We start from the raw sequence: 24,181 nt of genomic DNA on the forward strand, positions 1-24,181 counted from the left end.
AAAGAGGAAGCTGCATTATGTTCAAATTTCCCTGTCTGTGCTGGTAGCATGTGCATGTCGTATGGTGTCACAGCCGTAGTAGCCCTTAAGGGTGACGAATGCCGGCAGACAGGTGCTTGGATCAGCCAGAACATAGGAACATAGGACCCCCCCCCCACACACACCCCCCCTCTCACCCCCCACTGAGCTGCCATCACGCCCTCCAACCCCCTCAGACCCCCAGCAGAAATCAACACCTTTGAAGTGTTTTATGTGCCTGTGGTTTATGTGAATATGAATAAAGAAACATGAAGCCCTGTCTGCTGTTGCACAGTGGGGGGAGTCAGTTTACAGCAGTGCAGCTTTTTTTTCAGCACAAGGAACATGCAAGCTTCAGAAAAATCCCGTCACTTTGTTCAATGTAAAATCTGAACGCAGGTTTGTGAGAGCTGACGTCGTCGTTGACAACCAGTGTTCGTGTCTTTGAGATTGAAAAGTGACAGACAGTCCCCGCATCGACTCATCGGCTCAGTGCTAATTACAAGCGCAAACATTAGCACAGCAACACGTGAAACTAATATGCTGCACGTGGCAAATAACCTGGTGGCGAAATATCAACATGTCAAACATTATCACTTTGAGCAACTTAGCATGATGACCTTTAGCACAAAGCAGCTGTGTCTCAGCAGAGCCTCACAGAGCTGTAGCACTCTTTGTCTTATTGAAGCCTTTATCTCAGTGGTTCCCAACCTATTTTATATGCTGCATTTTATTTGAACGCAATTTATATTTGAGAAAGTAAAGGAATATATATCGTAATAGTTGTTTAAGATTGTGTGTGGTGTTTTTAATCATAATTTTAAAAAGAATAGTTAAAACAATATTTGGTAAGACTTTACTTGAAGGTATCGTCATAACAGTGACATGACACAGTCATGAACGTGTCATAAACATTATGTCAGTGTCATAGCGTTGTCATTAAGTGTCATTCGGTTTTTGTAGGGTTAGGGTTAGGGTTAACCGAATGACACTTAATGACAACGTTATGACATTGACATAATGTTTATGACACGTTCATGACTGTGTCATGTCACTCTTACCTAAGTAAAGTGTAACCAAATATTTTTATCAGAATTTTTTTTTATCAATTACTAGACATTTTAGGCGACCCCATTTGAATTCTATATGTACTGTAATCAACCAGACAAAATCATCAATTATTTTACTTCATTTTAGTTTAAAGCAGATATCAGTGGAATGTTTTTGTTAATATAAGTCCTAAATAGTCCTATTTTCCGTCAGCAATCACTTACATGAAGTATTTCAGCCTAAACACGAGTCTCTCCGTCACTCTGCTCTGCTGTAACCCGAGGAGAAAATTTTCCTTGTGGGATACAAGTGTTATCCAATGAGGAGAGAGAACGGCATGAAGGGCTGTGTGTGTAGCCAAGGGATGCGCGTGAATGTGGTGACGTAGCACGAGGACCAATTGATGCCTGACAAGGGCGGGGGCTGCTAACTCATGGTGCGTTCAAAGAAACTCATACTTTGTGTTTTTCCTTCCTGTGAAGTCGTACCAGTTCGATCTGGTACGAGTTCACGGGTCGGAAGTTACGAGTGGCCGTTATAGGGAACTTTCACAGACAACAGGATGGTAAAAACACGAGCTACGGGTTACCTGGAACGCTACCAAGTCGTAGTTGTGACTTGAAGCTGTAACTTACGGTTTCAAAAGCCTGCCTTGAACGCAGCATTAGCCGAAACGGCCGTGAAGCTGATATCTGCTTTAATTACTCGGCCATCCATCCATTGTCTGTACTGAATATCCATGCAGGGTCATGAGGGAACGGAGCCAATCCCAGCTGACATAAGGTGGGGGTGGGGTTTCACGTTGGTCAAGTCGCAAGTCTATCACTGAGCCGACATCTAGAAATGAACAACACACACTCTCACTCTCACCAGTCACCAGTCAACTTTCTGTGTATGTCTTTTTAAATGTGGGAGGAAGCAGGAGAACCCAGAGAAAACCCACACATGCACAGGGAGAACATGCAAACTCCAGGGAATCAAACCCAGAACCTTCTTGCTGAGAGGTTAATCACCGTACCACCGTGCCAACCCACACGAATAGTCTCTACATAATTCAGATTTGATGCACGTGAACTAAAGTCAAACATGATTCAACCCGAATGCTGCACAGCTGTGTCGAGTCAGATCAACGTCATCATGTTGTGTGAAACAGAATAAATATAATATGTAATCAATAACACAGATGAGATGTGTATCTGTGAGGCTGGACGTGGACGCCACAATTTTCTCGCGGAGGGAAAATGAATGTCAGCTCGGCTTATCAGCAGCCCGGCATTAATCTGAACTTCCTGTCTCAGCGGTGTCACTCACGTTGATGATGAGTGTCAGCGGCTCTCCGGGGTGGTGTTTAATCAGCTTCTCCTTATTGGCGGTGAAGAACTGAGGGTCCTCCACGTACTCCAACAGGAAGTGACCTTTATGCGGCTCCCCTTCCTCTTCCTCCATGTCGTCGTCCAAGTAGAAGGGGCTGTCCCCTGTGTAGAGGACTCCGTTCAGCAGGAACTGCACCGAGGTCGGCTGGGACTGGGTGGACGCCGGCGACCGGCAGGTGATCACGGAGGAGGAGAGAACGTCGCAGTCCTGCCGAGGGAGGACACGAGGCAGCTTAAAAGATTCATTTTCATTCACGTTTCACATTGTTAATTACATGATCTAATTCTCTCTAGAGTAGTTTGACATTTTCGGAGACATACTCTGTGCTTTTTTTTTTTTTTTTGAGAGAGATGAGGTAGATGAGAGGACTGATACTGATCTCATATGTGTTCATTAAATGATGCATAATTACTCAGCTGGTTAGGTAAGCTTAGCATTTGGAGGCAGCAGAAAACAACTAGCCACTGTCTGTGTGCAACTAAACCTGCATATGAACCTGAAACTCATTAAAAAGTCTCCTCAACAACAACCACATACTGGTTCGTGACTGGCTGGGTAGTTGTGAGGCTGTTTCCCGGCTGAGAACAGAGAACGGTGACTTGTTGACATAAATTGGATTTCCTGAAATGTTACACTATTCCTTAAAATGTTTTTTTTAAGCTGCTGTTAGTGCTGAAAATGTAACATTTTATTCTTACACGTTTTACTTATAAGGCTGAAAAAAGCAGCTGATTACTCACTGTTTGTCCAATTCCCAGAACCTGCATGATGACACTCTGCACCAGATCAAAACCCTGGCCTGTCACTGTGATGGTCCTGCCACCACTGTGGCACGCACACACACACACACAGAGAAACAAAGACACACACACACAAACACAAACAAACAGGGAAACAAAGAGTCACATCTCAGCCATGACAAAAATGTGTCAGATTCCCACTGGTATGTAAATACTCTGGGATACAGCACCAAAACAAGAGAAACAGGGGCCCTTGTAATAATGCAAAGTAGTTCCGCGGCGGTGCACACATGTCATCAAAGACACGCTGCTTCTCTGTCACATACATGCTGCGCTATTTAGAACACAATAGGCAGAAGATGCTGCACATCAGGAGAGCATTATGTCAGTGGCTTTAGGAGAGGAACCACAGAGAGAACCAGCTTCAGGTGTTTCAGACATCGTGGTGTGTGTGTGGGTGTGTTGGGGTTCGTCCACCTACCTGAGGTAGCTCTTTTTGGGGTGGATGTAGCTGATAGTGGGGTTCTTCTCATACGTATATGTGGTATTAAGCTCCGCACTCTGACAGGGGAGTTTTTCAAACTCCACGCACACTGTTACAGCTTCAGTGTGAACCTGCAAGGCTGGAGGCATGGTGCATTCAATGGTGTCATCTGTTTTCCTAAAAAAAAACAAAAGAAGACGAGACAAATATTGTAACCGCACATCTTGTGATGTTTCCAAATCCTGGGAAAAATGTTTCCACTTAGAATCTAACTTGTGTTTAGTGCCGTTTTGCAGAAGCACTGGTTTGGAAGACGGAACATTTTGAGGTTGAAAGAGTTTTCCTCTAGTCTACGCCTTAAATTTTGAAATTTTGCAAAGAAGTGTTGAGCAGGTGCAGGAATAACAAAGAGGCACAGCTTAAACATCTAATCATTGGGTCCACACATTTACAGCGCGCGGTGTCAGGTGTGCAATAACTATTAATGCATGGACACAACACAAGACTCAGTGCTTCTAATTTACCCATTACGACTTGTCACCCAAGATCTGCCCTCGACCTGGACTTGCCTCACATAAATAACAGTGTGTGTGTGCGTGGCTACAAGCGATTTAGAGAAAAACAAAATCCAACACTCACTCTGTGATGAAGCATTCCTCTGTGTTGTTGACCTTGACTCTGACCACAGAGCCGATGTTCAGGTGTTCCCCAACGATGGTCACCCTGGTTCCTCCGGCACGAGAGCCCTTCTTCGGCTCCATGGACAGCAGCTTTGGGACCTGAATACGAGACGAGCCGGAGAGAGGGAGAGAGACGGCACATGACTAACAAGACATCAGATTCATCACTAGACATCTGACAGCTTCTGTCACTGGGAAAGACAGGCTTACTTAGACTGGGTTTTATGCTCCATGATGCTTCTCTTGACACTGAATAAAATCGTTCCTCCTCCTTTGAGGTTCAGATATCTCGTCTTTACAGATTGGCTGAGACAGCTGCTGACTATAACAGTAAATTAGTGAAGAAAACTGTGAAGACAGCCCACGCTGCAGTATGTTATAGTGCTGCTGAAGCCAACAGGCCTTTGGGCCCAAGCTCGCAGGACAGCAATAATGTTTATGCATGCACATGAAAAACTGCATGGGCACAGCCTTACGTGCACATACCAACACATGTATGGTGCACACACACATACACAGGTACACACAAAGGCTCCTCAGGCGAAGATGAATAGCCCTGTCCGGCTCTGCAGCAACCCAGCATCAGCATTCCCGCTCCTTCCAAACTTTCTATCCCCGCCATGAACCTCGCCTCAAGGGAACTCTCTTATCCTCACTGACAGGATTCACTTCCTCAGCGTGCACGGACGGAGGAGACCTATTGTGTGTTTGTGTGTCAGAGTGGGCGTTAAGGAGGCAGATGTTTCCGTCTAAAGGTTTGAGGAAGGAGATGCAGTGGAGGCACATATCCTGTGGCCGAATCTGTTTTCCCTTTTCTCCCACATCTTCCCCTCAAAAACCCTGCAGTAAAAACCTCTCACACTGAGCATCTCAGGGCTAGATAAGGAAGTCCAGGAGGAGTTCCCACAACCAGTCCAGCATGATGTTTGTTGTTCTGGATTTTCTTCATCCTCATGTGTCAAGAAGGGCTTCAAGACCGAGCTGATTTCTCTGTGGGATGACTCACAGGCAGAGCCGCCGGTAGAAGCTGCTCGAATGATAAACTTTTCCAGGTCTGAATTATGAAAAACTCTTTGTCTATAAACAAAAGGAAACAAAGCGCTTGCTTGCATGGGTATTTCCACCGGCTTTATGCTCTTAATCCAATGGGAGACTGTGTGGGTTGAGGTCAATTAACACAATGCTGGCTAGCTCGCCTCAACCAGCGATGAATTCAGAGCAAGGGGACATTCCAACAATCGCCATATTTGTTTTTGCTGGCAACAAGAGGAGAATGACAATGCTGCTTAGTTGCAGCTCAGATGAACGTTTGAAGATTCCCACACATTCGCATTCCTCCGCATCATAAAACGCATCTGTTAACACTCAACCGACACACTTGGGAAGGCTCTCCCAGTGGGGAACAAGGAACAAGAGAGTGAGAAGAAGAACAAGAAGAAGAAGATGAAGAATGTGGAGGGAGAGACAGACAGACAGAACAGAAAGCAAAGATCAGCAGGAGGGTAGACGCCTAAAGAATACTCACCAAGTATGAGAAGGGCTCGTTTGATGTCCCCGGGCCACTCTGATCCACGTCCACTCGGACAGTATCTGTCCTGCCATGCGCAGACCTCCCGGTGACACACACCAGCCTGGGGGAATTTCAAAAAAGAGCGTGAACGCCTTGTTTGTCTGTCAAAACGCTGTCATTAGAGATAAAAAAAAACAAAAAAAACAACAATGACAGTGGAAAAAGATGCATCCTGTCATTTTAACACACAGGAATTAAAAGAGTTGCTCAACTCAAATTGCAATTGAGAGCAACCACAATGAAGACGAAGAGGGAGATGTTCATCACGACGACTAAACAAAGACACATAATTAAACTTGGAGAATGGTGCTTATGAACTAATTCATCAAACTATATTGCATTTACATATGGAATCCAATAAAGCCTGGAGATATCAGATATTAGGAGATGTAAAGTTCAAAGCTCCTCAGACCAGATGTGTCTAACCACAGAGGAGATTAAGGGGCTGCTGAGGCTTGTTCTCTTGCCTCCTGGCTGTGATTAAACCCTGTGTCATCAGTGCATGCTCTACAGGGACGTCTCATATTAATGACACGGTGGTGTACCACGGCACAGGGATCTACTGTTCTGGGGCCTCACTGGGATAAATGTACTCAGCGGGGACACATACACACACACACATACACACACACACAAACTTTATCACCTCACATGATCCCAGTCCAGCTTGACACCATGTCGGTTTATTTAGTCAGGTGCCTGGTGCTACAGTGGTTATAAATTCTCAGCTAGTGATCAGATGATTGACAGAGGCATTGTGGGATCGTTTACATAAGCTGACGAGCTGTGTTTTATGTAGGAGGACCTGGCAGGACATACGGTGAGATGAGGCTGGGCTGGACACATATGGGCTCGGCCGGGGTCAAGCTGAGACCGGGGGAGAGAGCTGTATGCGAGAGTGGTCTTAAATGTCAGGTCTTATTCTACACAGACTGACATGTACTCAGCTCCGAAAGGCGAAACTGAGCCCGAGACACTGCGGGTTTTAATGAGCCCCCATTAAATCACACAGATTCTTCTTTATAAAGCCCATGAATAGCTGTTAAAAATATTCTCAAATAAAGTACCAGCAGTACCAGCCATCTGTTGATGGCAGGGTCTCTACATTCCTGCTCATTAATTACAGGAGCATCAGGTAAAGAATGTCGTTACATTCAAATTACAGTCCTGTCAGTAACATGCCACGAGGGCAGACGTGCACCTGTTTGAAGAAAATGCATCATTTTACATGCTCTGATTCAGAGGAGAAAAGAAGAAAAAAAAAGGGGGGGGGGGATAAAATGAAACACAACTATTCACAGATTCAAGCCTGAGGGAAATAAAAGAAATAGAAGTCTGAGTCACCCTAAACCTGTAGGGCTGCTTCAGGCCGAACTAAGTTCAGGCTGGGAATCAATCAGTTATCAAAGCCATACATCACATTATATGTGAGCTCTCATTGAGCCATAATGTTGAGGATTATTCTGTGGGGAAAAGAGCCAAACATAAAACCAATATTTTTTTAAAGAGCACAGCCAAAGACTTATCAGCAGATAAAAGCCATTGTGAAGTGTGTAGTATTTAAATAGCACATGGTGTATCAGGGTTTTATCAGAGTTGAAGACCTTTTTTACGCCCCATTGTGTAATTTCATATTTCTCTAGATACAAAGAATGAAAGGAAAATACAATAGATTCCAAGTTGCATTTAACAATGTGATATAATGACATAATTAATCAAATTAACTCAACTTTTAGCCACACGAGTGGCAGAAAATGGATAAATCAACCAATTAAAAATGATTAAATCATTTGAGTTGAGTGACAGTATCAGATGATGACTGTTACTATAAACAGCGGTGACATCAGTTGTAGCAGGTTTGATTATATTTGCACAATAAAAAAGGGATAGTGCAGATGTTAGTAATCAATTTGTATTCATAACAACATGAATAAGACTTTTGTGAATAAAATTTAACATATTTTAATATCTTCTAGGGCTTTTTTTTATAGAGAAGGCTGAACTCATAGTTTTTAAGGCAGAGGGCATGCACTCCCTGGTGTGTGTGTGTGTGTGTGTGTGTGTGTGTGTGTGTGTGTGTGTGTGTGTGTGTGTGTGTGTGTGTGTGTGTGTGTGTGTGTGTGTGTGTGTGTGTGTGTGTGCGTGTGTGTGTGTGCGTGTGTTTGTGTGATGTTGACGCAGTGTAATCCCAGTCAAAGGACACAGAGACTCCCAGTAGGAGCGGACAGAGCCTGGGCTGACCCCTGCTCCACATTCCTGCACAGCCCCACCGTGGAGATATTATGGGTTTCAGAGGGGCAGTATTTTGGCTAGAAGTGATACTGCCTGTGATCATTTCCCTCGAGTCGATGATGAGGATCATCAACAATGAAGCCTGTGTGTGTGTTTGGATGTGATTGTTGTCTGGGCTCTGCTAAATGGACAGTGCGAAGGCCACTCAAGGCTCATATTAAAATGATAGAGAGGGCAGTCTGGAGGATGTGAGCCAAATATCCAGAGAAGTACTCCGGTAAATGAGGTGTGCCTAGACTGACGGTGCCATTAATTAAAATGTTGACACCGAGCGATTGGAGCACCGTCTCTTCTGTGCTGCACATTTTCCTTTTGGCACGCAGATGTGAACTTTCACCTCTCAGCACACGAGCAGACACCTGTCTCAACAGCCCTCGAAAATGAGGTCACATGAGTGTGTGTAGGAGTGTGCGTATGTGTGAGTAGGTGTGTGTATGTGTCTGGCATTTATGAGACAGCCAGTTTGAATTAAGATCTTCTGGGGATGAAGATATTTTTGTGTAGCAGGTTTATTTAATCCAGTCTTTGTGTCTTCAAGTGGCTTTGGTAAAAAAAAAAACTCATAATGCAGAGAACAATAAGATTTAATGTCAAGGTTGAACGTAAAGGCTTCAAGTTAACAGCATCAAATCTAATCAAATCAAGCAAGGAGGTCTCCACATGGACACCATATAGCAGAAAGATGTATGTGCGTTCATGCACATGTTAAGTCAAATGTGCTGACACTGTCAGATGCACTGACATGTTGTGATTTGTCAATGCCACTTCCAGCTACGAGGATATGCTTTGTCATAACAACCAGCCTCCGGAGCCAATGAGGAATGACGACAGGAGATGAGATCACCTCTGGAGTGAAATGCGATTCGTTGTTTTCGGCGTGTGCGGCTCATGTCAGGCAGCCGGAGTGACAGGTATAGGACCCGCAGGTCGCCCTCGTACCGGTCTCAATACAATGACTGGCTTCAGTGGAGCAAGACCAGATAAACAGTCCAATTCAAGTAACATGAGAGATACTGAATGGAAGTTTGGATGTAATTGTAGAGTAACCGACTTCTCTGTTATGCCAGTGTCAAAGCGGGGTCCTGCTGTCTCCATGGTGATAGTGTGATGGTCCCTGAGTTACGAAGGGACGGCAATGGAGTCATTTGAAATGAGATGTGTGCTGCATAATAACATTTGTGAAAATTAGCCTCATGAATACATGAAAACTAAACCACACAGGGAAAGACTTTCAATTCTTTTTAAGGACTGGCGGACTCGTAGATTCAGCGAATGATCTGTGATGATTCTCTGAGAATATAAGCTCAGTCATTTATATAAAGGTGGTTCATCTTGGGCTTTTTTCTTTTTCTTTAAATCAATAATAATGGAAAAGGATCATCGGCTCACAACTGGCTTATTTTCCAGACGCTCATCTGATGTTTGATTTATCAATTCATCAGATTTCACAGCTCCCCCGGGAGCCACAAACAGGCTTCATATTACTTTTATGTTATACAACAAATATGCAGCCATTCCCTGAATGGACCTGTAAACACTTTGATGTTTAAAATATGTCCAGCTTCTCTTGAAATAAACTGCTACACCTGCGTTACGGTTATTTAAAACTTTGTTGTAGTTCCCAAACTTTTTTCGAACCAAAAACTTTTTTTTTCATGCCTTTGCCCGACCGGTGTAAGTCATTCTAGTGCGGGACAGCTCGCTCCCATTAAACGTAATAAGTCACGTAGCTCTCCGTGCGCTGTCTGATCTGAGTTCTAGTTTCACTGGCTCAGGTCTGGTCTCACACTGAGCTCACGGCTGAGACGAACTGCACATGTCAGGACTTCTTTAGGCTTTATTAACTGTGACAAATCTTTCATTCTCTTGCCCTGATGGTCTCGGCCTCTTCCTGCCGTCCACCTGAACGCTCACCTTGGTCGAGAGCATGTCTGGTTGCCAAGACAATGGGTCTTTGTTAGCTCAACTCGGCAGCCCCAACTGCGGCATAGCTGCATATTTTAACAGGGTTTTTAAATATAAATGATATTGATGTATAGGGCAAGCTTTCATTTCCTCTGTCTCATCATTTTGACAAGGTAGGGTTTTTTTTTTTCCTAAAGTGTCGGCACTCCGCTGTGCTTCGGCAAACGATGACAGAGACCTGTGAGTCATAATAAACCAGACATATGTTGTAATACTTACTCTTCAGAGACAGTGTAGAGCTCAGGCAGGAGAACACATGGCACGTCTCCAATAAAGACCTTCACTGCTTCAGCCCGCCGGCCCAGGTTCCTGCCCTGTATTGTCAGCAGGGTGCCTCCCTCCACCGGCCCGCTCAAGGGGAAGATCTGACAAAGACAGAGCGAAGTAATGAACGGGGGAGAAAGGAAAGCCTGTGAAAACCCTCTGATGTGCACAATGAATTAGAGCTCAAAAGTAGATTACCGCCCTCAAAACAGCACACTAATGACAGGTGATAACACACACATGACAGAGAATTAAAAGAATGAGAGATGCTGTCTGACATGAAGTGTGGCACACAGAGAGATAAGGACAAGTGGCCTGTGTAAGTGTTCTTCTGCTGAAGACTGGGATCTAATTGAATAGACACACGGTTTAGGTATATACACACACACACACACATACACACACATAGATGCACACAAAGCAGACTCTTAACTGTGCCAGTCTGAGACTCTTCAGCCTCTAATCCTCTACAGCACATGCAAATAAAGAGCAGCCTAAGAGCCCCCTTCACACCCCACAAGAGACAGACAGAGTGAGAGAGCGAGGGCTGGAGAGGCGAGGTGGAGAGCACAGCAGAAAGGTGGATGAGTAGCGAGCCAATTTAGGGAACTGAGTGTCGAGAGGAGGGTGAACGCTGATGGTGGCGGTGAGAGAAAGAGAGAAAGAGAAAGAGAGAGAGAAAGCAAGGCCTCTGTAGGAGAATTAATTCACAGCCCTATAGCCGCTTTCATCTGTTTCCCTGTATCTGCTCTGTCAAATTCCTTCGTCCCATTTCTCTGCGCACTCTCACGCGCCATTTCAGCCTCCCTGCCTTTGGTCTCTTAACTTTCCGTTTCGGACGCGGCGAGGGAAAGAAAAGGAGAGGACCGTCACCTCTCCAATCACCACCAGAAACTCAGCTTTTAGAGATAGCATCTCCGGCGCACAGACAGAAGCAATCTACCATCATCGTGTTGCCACCGTTGCATAGCTAGCCCAGCAGCGTGCCTGCTTTTCTGAATGACCCTCCGCCCCCCCCCAACCGCCCCCCCCACGTCTGGCTGAGCTGAGGTCACCGTGACCCCTCTGTGTTATTAGCCCGGCTCCAGCTCTATCACAAACCCAGCTTAAGAATGAAAACAGCATTTCTGTTTCGTCTAGGTGAGAGGCTCTGCATCCAGATAATTTAAAGCCCGCAAGAGTGACAGTGCAGATAAATAAACCATATATTTCCCAGCCAAATGTGGAGGTGGTTAAGTAAAGAGAGGCTGTATTACTTTAAATACTGTGTGAAAACAAACTGTTGGAGACCAACCCATTACTTACTGTATTTGTGTGTGATCTACACCGCAGGAAATGATGTAAATGTTTTTGCGGTTATCCTGAGCTTATGGATATTAAGTGTGACCACCCTGCACCCACATAACACCACATATACAATATATACTTCCACACTCATTCAACCCGCAGTCTCAGTCTCTCTCTCACACGCACACACACACACATACAGTACAAATGGTACAGAAATGCGTGTGTGAGCGTGTATGCAAACACATAGTGGCAGACAAACGCACAAAAGAACCCACCCTCTCTACAGAGCTCAGCAGTAAGCTGAGTTATTTATTATCACTATGCGTCTTGTAGCACCTAGTGTGTCTCTGCGGTGCCATTGAGCATTGACATCAACATCAGCTGGCATGCTGTTCATTTACACCTCTTACAAGTCTGAGAGTCTTGATTTACAGCACAAACTCTGCCAGGCCCACAGGGAGATCACAGAGTGTGAATGTGTCTCTGCGAAAAAACAAAAAAAAAAAAAACCTCCAGGAGGAATGCAGGAGCTATTAGGTTTTTGTATTCAAATCAAAAATACTCCGATATACAACACGCAGCAGATAAACTACCTGCCTGATAAAATCCATATGTTTTTTCTTTCTTTGTTCTCAACAGATCGCTTTGAGGCCAAAGCTTTCATCTTCCTCTCCTCATTCCTGTTCCTCTGCATCACACTAATCAGGGAGGACGTACGGACAAAAACAGGAAAAAGGCTCTCACTATACTGTACTTCTCCACCCTTTCTTTGTCCACCGCGCTCTCCATCCTCATCCTCCTTTCCAAACCATTTATGTCTCACCCTGATCCCTCTTTTCTTTTTTTCTTCTTCCCCTTTTCATGTAATGGATAAACTACCCCTGGCAGTTCCTGTTTTTGGATGCCAAAGTACAGTACCTCTAATCAATGTTTTTTTTCTTCTATTGTTGTTTTTTTTAATCGGTGGACCAGCCCACACTTAACATGAGAGTAAAGGACCAACAGAGATAACAAATGTCTCCATTGTCTTACGTCAATGCATGGAATAGAGGGCATTTTTCACAATTAGGTGATATGTAGCAAATGTAAGGGAATAATGAAATCCTGCTCTATATTATTGACATTCTGATGTTGTGCCTCCTCATAGAGACTGTATGTGACAAAGCAGAGCAAGAGGAGCATGTTTCATCATCTAAGCTGTACACACAGTCACCAGGACTATATAACAAAGAGCTGCTGCGGTATGTGTGTGTGTCAATGTTTAGGGGTTGTGTGAATCTTTCCCTCCGTAAGCTTCGGAGTAGTCAGGCTCTAACCCCTGCGGATTCTCTGGGAAAACATGGCTGCCAAGGCATTGCATCACACACTCCACAGAACCACAGCCCCTGTATCCTTTCTGCAACCCGTCCTCCTGAGAGGACCGGTGGGGGAGTGTGTGTGTGTGTGTGTGTGTGTGTGTGTGTGTGTGTGTGTGTGTGTGTGTGTGTGTGTGTGTGTGTGTGTGTGTGTGTGTGCTGGTGAGAGGGGGAGAGAGAATTGCAACAATAGTCTACCCACGCACACGGCATCTCAGCCCAACTAACTTCAGTCACATAAGAAGTCCACATAAGTTAGACTCTCACTGAGCATCCTGTTAGTCACAGTGTGCTGACAGCTACAAAGAGTGAGGGATAATCATGAATGCTTCAATATGGCCTATTTGTGTGACAGATTGTGGTCCTACGTGTGTGTGTGTGTGTGAGTGTGAGTGTGTGTCTGTGTCCGACTGCTTTGTTCTGTTCGCTTATTCTCTCGGGCTGACCAGGTTTTATCTACAGGAAGTTGAGGCCGACTGGGTCTCATGTGAGCCGTGCTTCCCATGACCGCCTACTGTACCGTAAAGTTTGGTAGCGGCAGAAAAAAAAATGCGAGGAGGATAACTTTGAACGCATCACAGCTGGACAAACAGATAAACATAATCATGCAAATGAGCTCCATAAATGGTTTAAAGACGGGCCCTGCCGGTAATGGTGACGAGCGTTTTGACGTGACCACGGTCAGATGCTGTGTAAGATAAACTCTTAATTTCTTTTACCAACGTGGTTTTCCTCTTATTGTGGTCACATTTCTTAACTCCCTCCTGATTCGGAGACTTTGCTTTCTTTTAGTCTCTGTGGTTTTCTACACAAAAGCTCTACACATATAGTTTTCACAACACAATCCAAACAGTTTACACGCACACTGTAGTCACACAGGGCAGAAGGTGTTTCCCATGCCGTCCTGAGTGATTGCAGCTCAATTCAGCTTTGTCCCCAGAGGCCCCGTGGCTAAGTGAGTGTTACTGTTATTACTGAGTCAACTTCTTTAATGAGACTCTGTATAAACACTCCCTCAGCAGCTGACACTGGACAGACAGGGCACCACACCATGTGAGTGACCCCATGATTCGCCATTTTATGGTTTGAAAACAAAGCCTGGAGGCTATGGAAAGGAGTAGGAGTAGAGCTGGAGAGGAGGGTGTAGGAGCATTTACAATCATGCATGGTTAACATGTGATCTTACCCTGTTGATCTCAGGAGCTGGACATTGATCCCTGATTGGCTGGCAGTCATCCCGCGGCTTACAGCTGTTGTCGCACCAACCGCAGAGGTGTCTCTGATCCTCGCGGCCCCAGCACTGGGAACAGTCGGAGCTGCCCACCCCACAGTTGTACACTTCCACTAGGGGGAGATGAGACGGTTATTGTTGTAAGTACTGTAACGCAGCATTGCTGAATTGTCTTTGCCTTGTCTGGTAAACTCTCAGTGCTGCAGACTTCTTCTTGGATTATTTTATGCTTTAAAGTTTATATGAACCATATGAGCTGCTGCTCTAAATAAACAGCGTAAGAATTTGTAAGATGATATATTCATGGCTGTAAAAATAAACCGGGGAAAAAAGACAGCTAGTGGAGTGGAGTGGAACAAAGCCAGCGAGAAAGAGATGATTACGTTCATGTTCCAATGTGCCTCCCAGTGAGAAGTCCCATTTGTATCACTGCATGTGCATCTGCGCATGTATTTGTGCACATATCACAGTGTCTATGCCCCAGCATGTGTGTGGTATAAAGACTGTGTTGTTTTGAAATGTGATGACTCCGCATGTTATGCCGTCGCTGTCTTGTCCGTTAACTGAGTGTCTGGCAGCGGCCCAGGGCTGTTGTTCACATGGGAGACACATGGACTGTGAACAGCACATCTGGGGCTGGGATAGGCAAGGACTGGCTTGTAGCTGCACTATACACAACACGCCAAGTTCAACAACTTGCACGCCACCATTCGTCATCTCACTGTTGTCATGGAGCTCAAACTGTATTTGCAACAATACATACGAACATAGCTCGTAAGAGGCATTGATAACAACTTAAATTGCAGCTCTCTCTATGTTCTATAATCATTATGTGTAATTAGATGCCGGTAGAATATGATATTATGGTAAATTACTAGTTGCTGGCAAATTATGTGTTGTACTACACAAACTGCTATTATTGTAAGTGAAAGGCGGTCTAACACTGTTTGTCCCTGTGAGCGATTCTTTATTTTTCTCCAGGTTTAATCAAAAAAAAACATCCATGCACAGGTGAAATGCATTCGGAGAGCAACGGTGGCAGCTATATCAGATTTTGTCTTGTTTTTGCGGCCATCTAATTACACTGCAAATACCAGAGAGCCGAGCAAACAACTCAAGCGTAGCAGATGGCAATTGTATTTTTTAATCTGTTTTTTTTTCTCCACACATCTACAAAACCACAGGTGTAACGTCTTACCTTTCATGGGCTGAGGGCTGTCGACAAAAATATCCCTCCCCTGTCCAATAAAGGGTCCTTTCCTCCTCAGGTTGAGGTGGTAAATCTGACTCCTCTGATTAGTGGACAGCTAAATGAGAATAAAGACAGGTGGTACAAGTCAAACAGGTTGTACTTTACTCCATGTGTATGTGTGTTGGCCTATTTCCTATAATTTTGCCACCACATACTAACTCTTGCTTCCTTAGATAATAATGGGTTCCCATTCAACTTATAAACAAGGGTTAAAGTGATTGTGAGAAAAACAACTTACAAAGCTTAAGCCTAATAACAATCAACACACTGGAGCAGGAAAGTGACGTGGTTAGAAACCACCTGGTCGTTATTCAGACTTTTGAATGGTGGACCAGTTAGGTCATCGTCTGTACTTACTGTCACTCCACTGCACTTGACAGTCATGTTGTCCACCCATCTGGCTGCATATCGCTGCTCCGTCCCAAAGTCACACTCCAGCTCCTCCCCCTGTCAGGCAAAGCACATAATATCTGAAACAATATGCATTATTTCAAAAAATAACAAGCAAGCAAAATGCGATTTCACGGCCTTATCGGAATGATATAATCACGGCTTTAGAGAACTGGAGAGAGTTTCTCCGAAGAAATGCTTTTTCAAACATGTCTGGTAACAATTGACAACCCTGAAAAAGTATCAGGAAACTGGAATAAGCCACAATAATTGTCCCTGCCAGGAAAAGAGGCAATCTATTCAAAATTCATATTCATAAACATCTGGGCTCCCACACCTCGGCATGTCATCTGGGAACCAGAGTAATGAATATGAATGTATTCTTCATGAAATGAGTGTCCTGAGTTTAAGTGTGAAAATATATGTTCGGCTCAGATAGTCTGGAGCAGTAAAGGATAAATACTTCAAGTAGGGGAAACCATTTGTCTGCGAATGCAGCCAGCTCAAATTGGTCTACTTTGATCGGCCTCTCCAAGACTTTTGCTATTTCTCTGTGCTTTTTGACACCAGAGAACTTAGATTTTTCTTGCATCTGGCAGGTTGTTCTTTCCAGAAAAAACACCAACATACCGCACTTCCAAACATCCCCTGTTCCTGTGCACACTCCGTCTAATAGACACTGCAAAACAAACTTGCATGAATCGGCTTTTCGCAAAATGTTTCCTGTTTATCACAGTTCCGTCTAAATAATTTAGTTTAGGTTTGCCCTTAAGTAAAAGTGTGGGAACCAAACCAAACTTGACCACACATTCCACAGGGGTCTGAGTGATGGCAACGCTTTTTTTTTTTTTGCTTTTTTTTTTGGCGAGAACGAATGACTGACACCACATTTCCTGCTGTGTTGACTCGCCGACAAGATGAAGACGTTATTCAAACAACATCAGCTTGTATAAACTTTTATAAGAAAGAGTAGTATGAATGGCCAATTACATCAACGCTGCGTGTCACATGTGTGAGTTTGTATGTGACTCAATGTCTGACTCCATAGCAACACGCCAGGATCAGGGTTGAAAGGCCCACCAGGGCTCGGCGGCATATGTGACTGACCACACCTGGCAACGAGTCAGCTCTGGAATTCTTTTTTTTCTGAGGATCCGAGTCGTGTCCTTATCAGCGAGGCAGGATCAGCGCCTGACTCGCTCAGCGTGGATTAAAAAATGAGAATGGGAGTTTAAAAAACCGATCTGGAAGGACTGGCTGATTTTAAAAATGAACACAAGCAAATAAAGCTCCCGCAGTGTGTGCTGCCTCAGACCGACTGCACATTGTACACGCTGCTGACGAAGACACAACTCAGCTCGTCACAGTGCGATACCAGAGGCATGGTGTGTGACCAGACAGCTGAGCAACGAGCAAACATAAGCATAAAGACACTCGCTCATTTTTCATTTGCATCTCTGTCCCACAAGACGGAGATCACACAAAAATTGTTTCTTTTTTTACTCGTTCCTTGACCCAAACCGTGGCACACAAATACCCATCTGTGTTTAACTCAGCTTGAAGCAAACACGCCATATGTTTCAGTTTTATTCCAATCATTTTCACAACATGCATTTTGGATAAATTCCAAGCTCAGCTCTATAGCTGGAGGGTTGTCGGCCGTACCTCCTGGATGTTGCTCAGGGATAAGGTGAAGTCCTGGGCCATTTCTGATGGTGATGGAGGAACCTCTGAGGCAACCAGGCTGGGACAGGAAGCAGGGCTCTGTGGTGGGGTGGGGGGTGTAGGGGGCAGGAAGTGACATACAGTAGTTAAAGAAAACAATGGCTCCTCTGCACACATCCGCAACCCAAAATACCTGTCCTGTTTATCTGGAGGAGGAGGAAATGAGAGGGTGAAGTCTCGCTCTGAGGGAAACAACAATAGCTTCAAATAGAGGGGACGGTGAGGGATTAGAAAAACAGACCCACCGGACACTGATGGGCTCAGCAGAACGTCTCACTATGACCTAAATTACAAAGACCTAAAGAGACAAAATTTGTATATAACTAAAAAGTGACTTAAAAAGAACAAGCCTCATGTGCTTTATTGTGTTTGTCTTTGTGTATCTTGGGATCTGAAACAGCACGCCTGACTAAGATTTATTGCATTTGCTTTAAAAAAATTGCAGTGATGTCTTTATTACTTAAACAAAACAAAAAAGTGCTCCTTCCTGTTTTTCAAGGGGTCTTGTGATATAAAGCTGGGCATAAAAAACCCCATAACAAAAAGAGCAGTTGACCAGCAGCTGACCAGAGGACTATGAGTCACATCATCATCCCCCTCTTAATTGGGCTGGTGGGATGACTGGACACAGGCAGACCCCTCACCCTGGGGGTCAGACTCTGCTGGGAGGAGGATGTCCACACACACACAGAGAGACAGAGACAGAGACCATGGGACCTGGGTGGACAATAAAACTTCACAGGGAGCAGGAATGAAGCGACGGCTGACTTAGTCTTGATGTTGTGTCAGGAGCACGCACAATAGCTGCTTGGTATCAGGGGAGCTTTAATTGGTTTCAACGAGGCTGTACTAGTTTTGGAATTCATTTATCAGCCTCACTGTTGTTTCATGTGCTCCTGCCAGGGCCTTTTACATTATTTAATTAGTTTGATTTTCACAGTACTTTACGCCCTCGTGGGGCTTTACGTTGCCAAACGTACCTACACAATCCATTTGCACAGTCACCTACTTAGAATGAAATGATATATAAAACCGTGGCGGAAAAAGTAGGTGTAGATTTTTCTCCTTGCAGGCAACAAGCAGTCTTGACATTTAATAATAATTCCCTACAAAAACCGGGACACAGTGAATCTAATTCCCCACATGCTGAGATATCAAACTAAACTGGCAAACAGAGAAACTTCAGAGGAGGTCACGTCAGGGGAACTTTTAAAATGGTACATTACCCTGTTATGTGTCTGTAAAACCACGGTCTCCTGAGATTTTATAGCTGGTTTCAACATTTCCCACATAGTGTATAGTTGAGACACTTGTACCCTGCATTGCCACAAGATTGCTCTTGCCTAAGTCGTCTGGACTCGGATCATTACAGCGCTCTTGGAGATGTTGGACAGCGGAGTCTGGATTGTGTCAGAGGCTGTGACTTTTGGGATATTAACATTATCAGATCCCCCCAGACGTCTGTTTGTGTGATGGATTAGAAAAGGGAGCATTACTCACCTCTAGCAGATTGTGCATTGACTCATCTTTGCTGGACACACAAAGGTGGTTCTCCTGGTCCCAGTAACATTTCCACCTTGTGCTCAGACAGCTCACACATCTGGCACAGACAAGAGCACACACACAGACATGGAAAGAGTTGAGAAACAAGGATCAAATGTTGCCAAATCTGGCCCGTTTCCTCCCCCTGTATCACACTCTGATCTGTTCCCATGCAATAAATGTTGTTCTTTTTTTTTGTTTTGTTTTTTTGAAAAGCCGAGTATATGGCTGACTCGGATTCATTTGGAGTGTAACACAAACGGAGAGGCTGAACCGATTACAGGCATCAAAGTTGAGATTTAATAAAAGGAAGTGATGATTAGTCACAGTAGCAGACACATTCATTCCACAGTTACAACACAGTCAGCCTGGAGGTCAAACAGGGCCAAATCTGCTGAGATGAAACAAGGCGCTCCTCTATAAACACCCTCCGACTGGTAAATGATGATGATGATGTGTGTGTGAGTGTGCACTGTCCTTAATTTCTATCTATGTGAGATCCATTTAGACTTCAGCACCGCCTAAAGTGATGACATTTTGGGTCCATCGGCAGCTTAATACTCCCTTCAATGCATGCTCATTTGTCAGAGACATGTCCTCGTATATGGCTCAAAGACAGACCTCCTTTATAAATTGCCGGGTGGGAGTGACTTGTGGCGAGTATAAAAGATGAAAATGTCCGTATTTATGAAGTGAAGGCTTTCTCTTTAACTTCAAAGGGATGCTTGATGGTTAGAACCCGATTTTAAGATTTAGTTTAAGAAGTCTGGTGATATTATATCGCGTGTGTTGTCATGAATTTGTCCTTCACACAAGTATGGCCTGTGTGCTCAAACACTGGCATAGTTTATTCTTTTTATGCTGTAGTCCATAAGCTATTAAACACATCACTGAGCCACACTATTGCATCGTTCTCATTATGATGAACAGCGGCGCTGCACTTTATCTTGACTGGATCACATAGTCACTGTTTACCTCAGTTACAGCAGCATTTGTTAAAAAAAACCCTCCAGCATCCTGTAGTATCAGGAATTACCAAACCTTTACTGAATTATAAACCAGCTGTAACCAGTTTTTGAACATGTGCGTGTTAGGAAAGCCACAGATTTGACACATCATGACACATAAAAAACAAAAATATGCACTATCAGCAGCCCTGTCTTTTAAAGCAATTGTTAAAAAAAAAGAAACAACACACTCCTCTTCTTGCAAATGAAAAATTGAATTCATATGCATTAGCACACATCCCTGCTCAGTCCGGTACTCACAATCTTATCTCACAATCTCACTGGGTCTGGTTATGACCGGTCACGTACAGAGGAGGGTAATGTTAGCGAGCCGCCTACTCCTGCTGCTCTAAAACTATTATACTTTCTTTGGTACTTATCATCCCATAAATCCCATAAGAGACAAAGTGTCACAGTAGCACAGCTAATATCCCTTAATCTCTTAAAGTTTGCTCTGTTGTTAACTTGTGTGATCTCTCCTTTTACTACAGTAAAACAGAGCGGTTGTTCAGGTTAGATGTGTATACAGTATAGCAGAGATGATAAAGGGCGGTGTTGGGGATATGGCATGTGATCGACTTTACTGTGGATGGAGTAGAAACGTGTGTGTGTGTGTGTGTGTGTGTGTGTGTGTGTGTGTGTGTGTGTGTGTGTGTGTGTGTGTGTGTGTGTGTGTGTGTGTGTGTGTGTGTGTGTGTGTGTTCCAGATAAACTACCTAATGTGGAACACCTCCAATGTACAGAGGGTCTGTGTGCGTGAGTGGAGTGTGTGTCACTGCATCGCCTCCAGGATGAGACAGATGTCCCACACTAGGAATGATAGCGCCTCCGGTGATAGCAGCACTCTCGGGGGGGAGAGAGAGAAGAGAAGTGGGTGTAAGAGGATGCAGAAACGTGATTGAAATGTGTGTGTGGTGTGTGTGTATGTGTGTGTGTGTGTGTGTGTGTGTCTTCTGATTAGAAGCAGACAGACCCCTCAAGGCTCATATCAGCTGCTGCTTTTCTGTTTTCCCTCCCTGACTCCCTTTCTGTCCCACTGTAACACCTAGACACCACCACCAACCCTGCATTTTCTCACACTGTTTGCACTCTCTCTCTCTCTCTCTGCTTGACCTAACACTGATAGTAAATACCCCACGACACAGTCCACCTCAAGTCATAATGACCATGCACACACACACACACACACACATATACACACACATACACACATGTTAAATACACAGTCAGGCTTGCACTCTCAGGGCCTCTCGGTGGACATAGCGGTTAAACACACATCCTCAATCACGTCTCTGTCAAAGAGAAATACGTCCAGAAGAAAAGAGCAGTTTCAGTGGTGGGGACGATAGAAAAGGACAGAACGACTCAATGGAATAAACGGACAGAGAGTGACAAAGAAAGAAGCAAAAAAGAAAAAAGAAAAAAGAGGGAGACATACAGAGCAAACAAAGTGTATGAGTGTGTGTGTTTGAAAGAGTGTGAGTGAGAGATGTAAAAAGAGACAGAGGGCAGGTTAGCTGCTGGCTGGCTCCTACTGGTGAGACAGGAATGCTTTGGTCTGGTTGTCATTAACACTTTGCCTAGTGACCACTTCGAGGGGGTCGTGGTAACTCTGTCTAAACACACTTAACGCACAAACACGGTTACACACATTATCTGAATGAAAACACACAGACTGATTCATCCGGCGCACACACACACATACACACATGTCATATCCTGAATGAAGACGTCTCACAGCGGAGAGCCTCGTCCATGTCGTTAAAATATCCTTCAAACTTCAACCAAATTTGTGATATTTTGCCTAATTAATGATAAATGTAGTAAACACTTTCTTTTAACTGCATCTGTGCACTATACTATTTTCTTACGAGGGCTCATTGAGTCTGTTTATCCCGATTTATCAAAGCAGGGCTGGTTAAAGGTTGCTCTGGTGATTCAGCATCGCACTTTCATTAATTCAGTTGATACACTGGAAACACAATTTAAGAAATAAAGGTCAACACTGGAGCTGTGGGAGCTGAGATACCCTGGCTTTAATAGTCGAAAAACGTTGGAACCTACATTTCCCATAATGCAACTTAAGCCATTAGACACAGGAAATCTCTCAGATTCCACTGGCTAACAAGTATTTTCTGTGAAAACAAATTGAAAGAAGTCTGAAGTTAAATTTAGTTCATAAATAGAAAATTTAAATGAGTCATGTTAATAAGTTTCCACCTCTCAATAGTGAGTTTTCTGCTTTCCCTTTCCTTTGTCTGTGTGATTTGGGTTTTGGACATTTTTCATATTTTTTGACAATTAAATAATAATGAATGTAATTGGTTTAAATTTGATTTGCCCCCTTTTTTAGTCCTTTAGTTCAATATCCACAGTCACATCACTGAAATCATTTCACTTTGTTGTGTGACCTGTAATCAGCTCTGCTGCTGAATGAAAATGTCCTACACTGACAACTGTAGAAAATTAGTTTTTGCTCAAGTAATCAATCACACACATCGTAGAGCACAAATTATTTCCATTAATGTCTGATAACAGGCACCTACGTATGCAGAACACATACAGAATTAATCCTTACATATAAAAACCCCTAAGTGACGGCTTTTTACCACGCAACACAAAACAATGAGACTCCACTCTCCTTCATCGAAGAGACGTGGCTCATAAGACTCTCCTTAGGGATTACTTAAAAAAAAAAGCATCTTGAAGTGATTATAATCAGATAGAGTATAGCAGCTCCACAGTTTGCAGCCCATTGCTCATCCTGTGAGAATGGCACTTTGCTCATTATCACCTTCGACAAACCACCATCTAATTTCACACTCCTGGACCTCGCCGAGCTCCGAGGCCATGTGCACATATGAGGTAGAGCCTTCCACACATGTACCTGCAACTGCTGCGTTCACACCTCTAGACCGCTTTGAAAATGTGAACAAAAGGGACACACCCAAACAATTTCAATCTCTGGGAATCACACACACGCACACACACACACACACACACACACACACACACACACACACTGGGACACACATTAATGCCCATCTAAGTCTAAGATCTGCCCATCAGATAGGCTCCTCTGACATGGTCCAACATGCAGGAGGCAGCCAGCTGGTGTTGTTCCAAGCAGGAGAAAACCCGCTTTGTGACCGGGCCATACAAGTCGCAGTCCTTCACAAAAAAAAACAAACATCGACATGACCAGCCAGACATACGTACATATCCAATTTCCTTTGGCTTAATGTTTACAGCATATTAATTCCACTTTTGATCCTGTGCTGAGGAACCCTGAGCAAGCCAAACACACAATAAGCCCTCCAAGAGGACGTGTCGGTAATATTTACCAACTGAGGCCTAAATAGGAAGCAGGGGGGAAGTGGAAAGGCCACTGAGACAAACAGAGAGGAGAAGCTTTGCTGTCTCTTAGCCTCCAGCTATATGTGCACATCGACAATACCACAGAGACTTTGGCTGACATTTGGCTGATATTTGAGAGATACCATAGCCTGGAAAAGCTCTATATTTAGGGACAGCTAGAATCATTGTTTATTGGTATTTAGGTCTCATTAGGAAAAGTCTGTTTTGAGGGATATCCTGCAAATCAAACAGGAGGAGGACAAAAGCTCTGAGAAGTACTGGGCCAGTCTGGTACATACCAGAAGTAACAATACTCCAACCGTTTACACATAAAGGTCCTGTATTTGAAACTCTATTTAATTAAACTGATAATATTAATTCTTAAAATTGCAGGTTTTAAAGCAGATATCAGTGGAATGTTTTTGTTAATATAAGTCCTAAATAGTCCTATTTTCCGTCAGCAATCACTTACATGAAGTATTTCAGCCTAAACACGAGTCTCTCCGTCACTCTGCTCTGCTGTAACCCGAGGAGAAAATTTTCCTTGTGGGATACAAGTGTTATCCAATGAGGAGAGAGAACGGCATGAAGGGCT

At 44.0% G+C, this 24,181-nt stretch overlaps 1 protein-coding gene across 1 annotated transcript in view; it reads right to left on the minus strand.

Moving 5' to 3' along the window:
* The window catches only part of plxnd1 (plexin D1), a 63,858-nt gene that overhangs the window by 22,978 nt on the left and 16,699 nt on the right, over positions 1 to 24,181 (minus strand). Inside the window, 11 exon segments of the mRNA XM_083974759.1 lie at positions 2,380 to 2,649; positions 3,183 to 3,267; positions 3,664 to 3,843; positions 4,306 to 4,445; positions 5,872 to 5,977; positions 10,393 to 10,538; positions 14,269 to 14,426; positions 15,512 to 15,620; positions 15,923 to 16,012; positions 17,621 to 17,719; positions 19,181 to 19,280. Coding sequence (XP_083830885.1) covers positions 2,380 to 2,649; positions 3,183 to 3,267; positions 3,664 to 3,843; positions 4,306 to 4,445; positions 5,872 to 5,977; positions 10,393 to 10,538; positions 14,269 to 14,426; positions 15,512 to 15,620; positions 15,923 to 16,012; positions 17,621 to 17,719; positions 19,181 to 19,280 — 1,483 coding nt within the window.

Source organism: Trachurus trachurus (genome assembly GCF_905171665.1).
Source record: "Trachurus trachurus genome assembly, chromosome: 7".
In the NCBI taxonomy this organism is placed as follows: domain Eukaryota; kingdom Metazoa; phylum Chordata; class Actinopteri; order Carangiformes; family Carangidae; genus Trachurus; species Trachurus trachurus.